Source organism: Rhamphochromis longiceps, linkage group LG1 (assembly GCF_057381845.1).
Source record: "Rhamphochromis longiceps isolate RC_006_pf linkage group LG1, R_longiceps_female_GT1.1, whole genome shotgun sequence".
In the NCBI taxonomy this organism is placed as follows: Eukaryota; Metazoa; Chordata; class Actinopteri; order Cichliformes; family Cichlidae; genus Rhamphochromis; species Rhamphochromis longiceps.
In genome coordinates this window covers 24,822,461-24,828,080 of record NC_140557.1, presented here as the reverse complement: position 1 = coordinate 24,828,080, position 5,620 = coordinate 24,822,461, and the positions used below count along the sequence as shown (strand labels likewise).

Below are 5,620 nucleotides of genomic sequence, written 5' to 3'. Positions count from 1 at the left end.
AGACAGAGCCCATTTACTACCATGGCAGGAATACAAACTGGTGGAGATCTATCACCACAGCTCCTAAATGCACAGCCTCTTGATTTCAAACTACCTGCAGATGTGAGTGGATGAGCTAAAGGAAGCAGCTCCACACAGAGGTGGAGACCAGAACAAAGCTGCCTCAGACCGTCCGATCTGGCCCAGTCCCTGACTTTCACTCATTTAGAATTTATACATATGACTCAAAAGTCATGCCAACTTACAGGAGGTGACACCATTAGTCAAGAAAAAGGAAAAGAAGCTTTGTTTTGAAATTAACAGAACTAAATAAAATGAGTGTAGAAGCTTGTTTCTGTTATCAATAAGTCCAAATTTGGGGTTATTAAATAAAAATTTCCAGTGAAATCTGCAAAATTCATCCATCCATCCATTTGCTACCGCTTATCCCTTTCAGGGTCGTGGGGGGTACTGGAGCCAATCCCAGCTGTCATGGGGCGAGGGGCGGGGTACACCCTGGACAGGTCGCCAGTCTGTCGCAGGGCTAACACACAAGGACAGACAACCATTCATACTCACATTCACTCGCACATTCACACCTAGTGGCAATTTGGATTATCCAATTAACCTATCCCCACAAACTGCATGTCTTTGGACGGTGGGAGGAAGCCGGAGTACCCGGAGGGAACCCACGCAGACACGGGGAGAACATGCAAACTCCACACAGAAAGACCCCGGCCTTATCACGCTTGTTTAATATACACTGACAATTAAGAATACCAAAAGACATGAAAAATTTCTTCTTCTTAAAATTTTATTCGTGTTGTTTTAAAAATATCTCTAAATTTCCAGTGGAGACAATTTAGAGAATTTTTATGTTTTACAAGAAATTTAATTCAGTCCAAATGAGTTCCAATTGAGGGCCAATTCACAATAACACAGTGCTTAACAAAGTTAGTTGAACATCACCTAATGTAAGAATTTGGGGTGTTCTTATTTCTATGACAGGTGATGTAATAAATTTGTTAAGCACTGTATATGTAGAGTAAAAACCCTACAATATAAGAGAAGAAAAACCCCAACAATCAGATGATCCCCTTTGAGCAAGCACTTGGCAACAGTGGAGAGGAAAAACTCCCTTTTAACAGGAAGAAACCTCTGGCAGAGCCAGACTCAGGGAGGGGCAAGCCCTCTGCCACGGCTGGTTGGGGGTGAGGTGAATCAGACTGCAAACATCTTAATCAGACATGTCTTACCTGGTAGGATGGACATTCGCTTGAGGAAAAAAATGGGTTAAATGGACATTTTTTCCCTCATACAATATTTAAATATGTGTTGCAGCCTGATTCACTTTCACATTTTTCCTCTCTTTTCTTTTAAAGATGGTTTCATGGGAATTTGGTTGTGCCAGCTTTCTTTGAACTCGAAAGCTGCGTAGACACGAATCCTCGCAATTGCCCCACTTGTTCAGTAGATGCAGCGTGATGTAGCGGATGAAATCTACACTGTGGTCCTGAGAGACAAAAAAAAGATGGTGATTATTATGAGGGAGGATATACAGATAGCAAAGTAAGAAAAGTCTATGTGCATGTGTCTAATGGTAGAGTGTACTCACGGGTATCCTGAATGTCTTGTACCTGCCTGTCCACCGAGTACTACAATTGAGAAGAGACCATTTACGTTTACGTAACAGCTTTATGACAATATTAAACTGGCATTATCTAAATAAATTTTCAGCAAAAAAGTACATTTCATATTATGAGCCTCATATGTTTTTCATACCTCACTCATGAACGGGGTGGAAAAGTCCATTTTCAGCCCTCTAATACTGAAAATCAATCCTGGTGTATGAAGAGAAACACAGAATAAGAAGAGAAGCTTAATCCAGAAGAAAAGCACATAGTACTAGAAAGACTGTAATTGTTTGTGGAAGGAGATCATTTACCAAAACACAAGGCCAGCATGAGGACCAAAAGTCCCAATGCCTTGATGGCTCTAAAGAGACCTCTGCTGCTGCCACTACTGTAGTCAATAAAATCATCAGTGGTGTAGTCCACAGTGTCACGGTCATCATAGTTGTAGTCCACAGTGTCACAGTCATCATAGTTGTAGTCCACAGTGTCACAGTCATCGTAGTTGTAGTCCACAGTGTCACAGTCATCAGTGTTGTATTCAACTGTGTCTTGGTCGTTATTGTCAGGGACTGGACGGGGCTGTCGCCTTTTAAAAATTCAGAATAGAAAAAACAAAATCATGTAAGAAAAAATGTACATGGAGGAACAAATGGATTATGATTACAAAACATGCATCTATGTCGATCGTGGCTCAAGAGTTGGGAGTTCGCCTTGTAATCGGAAGGTTGCCGGTTCGAGCCCCGGCTTGGACAGTCTCGGTCGTTGTGTCCTTGGGCAAAACACTTCACCCGTTGCCTACTGGTGGTGGTCAGAGGGCCCGGTGGCGCCAGTGTCCGGCAGCCTCGCCTCTGTCAGTGCGCCCCAGGGTGGCTGTGGCTACAATGTAGCTGCCATCACCAGTGTGTGAATGGGTGGATGACTGGATATGTAAAGCACTTTGGGGTCCTTAGGGACTAGTAAAGCGCTATATAAATACAGGCCATTTACCATTTACCATTTATGTCAGTGGATGACAACAAAGAACATGTAGACCAGCACTAACCTGTGTAAAGTCTCTCCTTGGCTGTCGTAATAGCCATTAGACTGAAGTCTTTGGCTTCTTCTCAACATGGCTGTAAAATGAAAGGGAAACATGGGGTTAAGTGAGTCTCTAACACAAAGCTTATCAGACTTCATAACTATGATTTGAGCATGTTTCCATCAGAAGCAAATCAGTGCAGATTCTCTTAGATATAAACTTCACGGTGCCAGCTTGTTCTTTTTAATGAACAGAATAATATTTGAATCACACCCATTTATGAAATCCGCTCTTAATACAGAATTTTATTTTCCCAGTGTCTTCAAAAACAAAGCGTGATATTGTTATGATTCATATCATAGCAACAGATCACAACATTTTCTTGCAAAAAAATCTCTTTCACATGTCAGTTTGTTTGTTCACAATGTAGCTGTTAAAATTCAGAAAAAGAGGAAATCACCACAGCAGTAAAGAAAGACTCAAAGCAACTAAATGAATTTGGCCCAAAATCCTGTCAAAGTCTTTAGAGACATTCACACTAGAACTAAAAACTCATTGTTTATAGATAGATAGATAGATATTTATTTATTATAGTTAATATAGAATTTGGCCTAAAATCGTATAAAAGGGTCTTTAAGAATTAAAAACTCTTTGTTTTTATAGTTAATATACAAAAGGAAATCAATTTTTATCAGACAAGCTGCGTCTAACAGGTAAGCAGTAAAATCACCTTTACAGTAGAATGTAGCTACTAAAAAGTGCTTTTCTGACATAATCAACTGGATATCATTTTTAAAATGTTCAGATTTGAAACACATATATTAAAAGTAAGATGTGAAGCCAAAACATACTCTGTTTTTGTACTTGTTGATTTTTAGTCTAAAGATTGCACTTACCTTCACTTAAAACGAAAGTTGAAGAAACTGAATCGCTAAGTGTGCTTTTCCGTAAATTTGGACGTTTAGCGCTTCTCACTGAACTCATCTGAACTAGTAATGGGTCGTTCGCGAACGAAATGGCTCTTAGAGCCGGCTCTTTGACGTGAACGACGCGAGCCGGCTCCTTATCGCGAGCCGTCACGTGTGTTTTTTTTTTTTTTCTTTCTCTCACCCTCTCTCTCGCACTTTTTTTCTGCTTCACTCAGCATGCCAGCCTTGTGCTTTACGCTGGGCAGAGGGGGGAGGGGCAGTAGTTAAACTCAGTAGCACAGGAACAGATCCAGAGGGGGAGAGAGAGAAAGAGAGCCAGGGACAACAACGTCACATAAGGTATAGTAATCATCCACAACTATTTTCAGTTGCAGATGATAAAGGATTCAGAAAGTTTATTCATGCAGGTCCATTTGACAGAGAATGTGCATGTTTCTTTTTGTTTTCATATTTTAATTTATATTTAATTGTGTTGTGGTTTGCAGTGTTTTGTGTTGTTTCACTTTAAATTTGTAAAAGGAAAAAGCTGAATGTGATGCCTCAAAGGCATTTATTTCATTTATCTTTAATGTTTGCTTAAAGTAATTCTTTCGTATGTATTTAAGTTAAAAAGAACAGTAAAAAGACTTCAAAATGTTAAGAAGCTTTAAATTTGAAGGTTAGCTTGCTGGTGACCTCACTTCCTGGTGGGTGACCTGTATTACTTCATTTCCTGTTTAATTCCTCTTCCTGGTTGCTCTAAGAGGGAGAGGGACATGCGGTCTTGCTCTGAGGCTTATCCACAGCCATCCACTTGGGAACATTGTTCAGGCAACGTCGTAAGTGTATATATTTCATGGTGAAGGTGTTAAAAAGGCATAAATAGCGGTATTTGTTAAAAATTATATTTTATTTGTGATTCATGGAGGTTGATTTGTACATGTTAAAAAAGGGCAGTTTTGATGATCATTACTGTTGCTAAAGCTAACACGAAGGTGTAAGGTCACATTTTGAGTTATTTCATGATGCAATATTTATGTAAACGATCATTTTTTCTATTCTGTATTTCTTTTCAACTACAGTTTTCACCGCTTGTCAAATGAAGATTCTGAGTAAAAGGTCAACTCTACTCGGACTCGTGTATTCATTGACAGAGGTTTAGCTTGGTGTTTGATCGGAGTTGCTACACTCTGCAACAGAACACTACAGTGAAAAGACGGCACTCGATGGTCCTACGTGTTCATGATGGCAGCAAGCAACAAGTCATCGGTATCAAATACCAGGAGCAACGTGACATCAGCATCATCTGTAAGTGCGGCTCGCGCCAGAGCTAAAGCAGAAGCTGCTAAGGTACGAGCATCATATGCTAGCCAGGAGGCTAAATTAAAATTGGAAAAGGCTGCTAGAGAAGCAGAAAGGAAAACTAGAGAAGCTCAAAATCAGTTGGAAGCTGCTAGAATTGATACAGAGCTGGAAGTGCTAACATTAAATCGTGAAGCAGACGCAGCCATCGCTGAAGCACAGGTGTTAGAAGATGTAGCAGAAATGCATGGAAATGTAGAAAATATGAAATCTGAGTCAGAAGACAGGCTTAGATTGCAACGTACTAGTGAATATGTTTGCTCTCAAAATGATCAGAATCAGTCTACCTTCGCACCAGTATCTGTCCCACCTGTTAAATCTGTAGACCGTACAGAATCACAAGACAGTTTCAGAACATGGCATCCACCTGTAAGCTTAGCGGAATTCCAACATAGCAATAGCAAGCCCAAGCCTGAAGTGGATAATGGGACGCATCCACCCACAACAAACCTGTCTAAACTGACCAGAGCTGAATCGAAGACCGACGTCGAAAGAACAAACCCTCGCATGTATATAAGTGCTCAATCACAAACACCCCAGCATATGCTTCCAGTGTGCGTGCCACAACCTCCAGACCCTCTGGCACAATATTTGGCGCGACGTGATCTCGTTACGTCAGGACTGTACCAATTTGATGATAAACCAGAGAATTTCCGTGCATGGCGGTCCTCATTCACTAACGCTGTGGCTGAGGTTCAACTTACAGAAACACAAGAATT

At 40.6% G+C, this 5,620-nt stretch overlaps 1 protein-coding gene across 1 annotated transcript; it reads right to left on the bottom strand.

Moving 5' to 3' along the window:
* Positions 1-1,367: 1,367 nt before the first annotated feature.
* Positions 1,368-3,615, bottom strand: LOC146678786 (uncharacterized). The gene is made up of 6 exons (XM_085411423.1): positions 3,528-3,615; positions 2,656-2,725; positions 1,925-2,199; positions 1,762-1,820; positions 1,595-1,634; positions 1,368-1,492 (listed from the first exon to the last, which is right to left on the bottom strand). Exons 1-6 carry the CDS (start codon positions 3,613-3,615, stop codon positions 1,368-1,370), a joined length of 657 nt encoding a protein of 218 aa, XP_085267549.1.
* Positions 3,616-5,620: the final 2,005 nt, after the last annotated feature.

Excerpts from the sequence above, each read along its gene's own strand:
- LOC146678786 (XM_085411423.1), bottom strand. The coding sequence starts at position 3,615 with ATGAGTTCAGTGAGAAGCGCTAAACGTCCAAATTTACGGAAAAGCACA. Across the intron at positions 2,726-3,527 it reads AACTTTCGTTTTAAGTGAAG|CCATGTTGAGAAGAAGCCAA; the intron begins GTAAGTGCAATC and ends TTCATTTTACAG. Across the intron at positions 1,821-1,924 it reads CATGCTGGCCTTGTGTTTTG|GATTGATTTTCAGTATTAGA; the intron begins GTAAATGATCTC and ends TTCATACACCAG.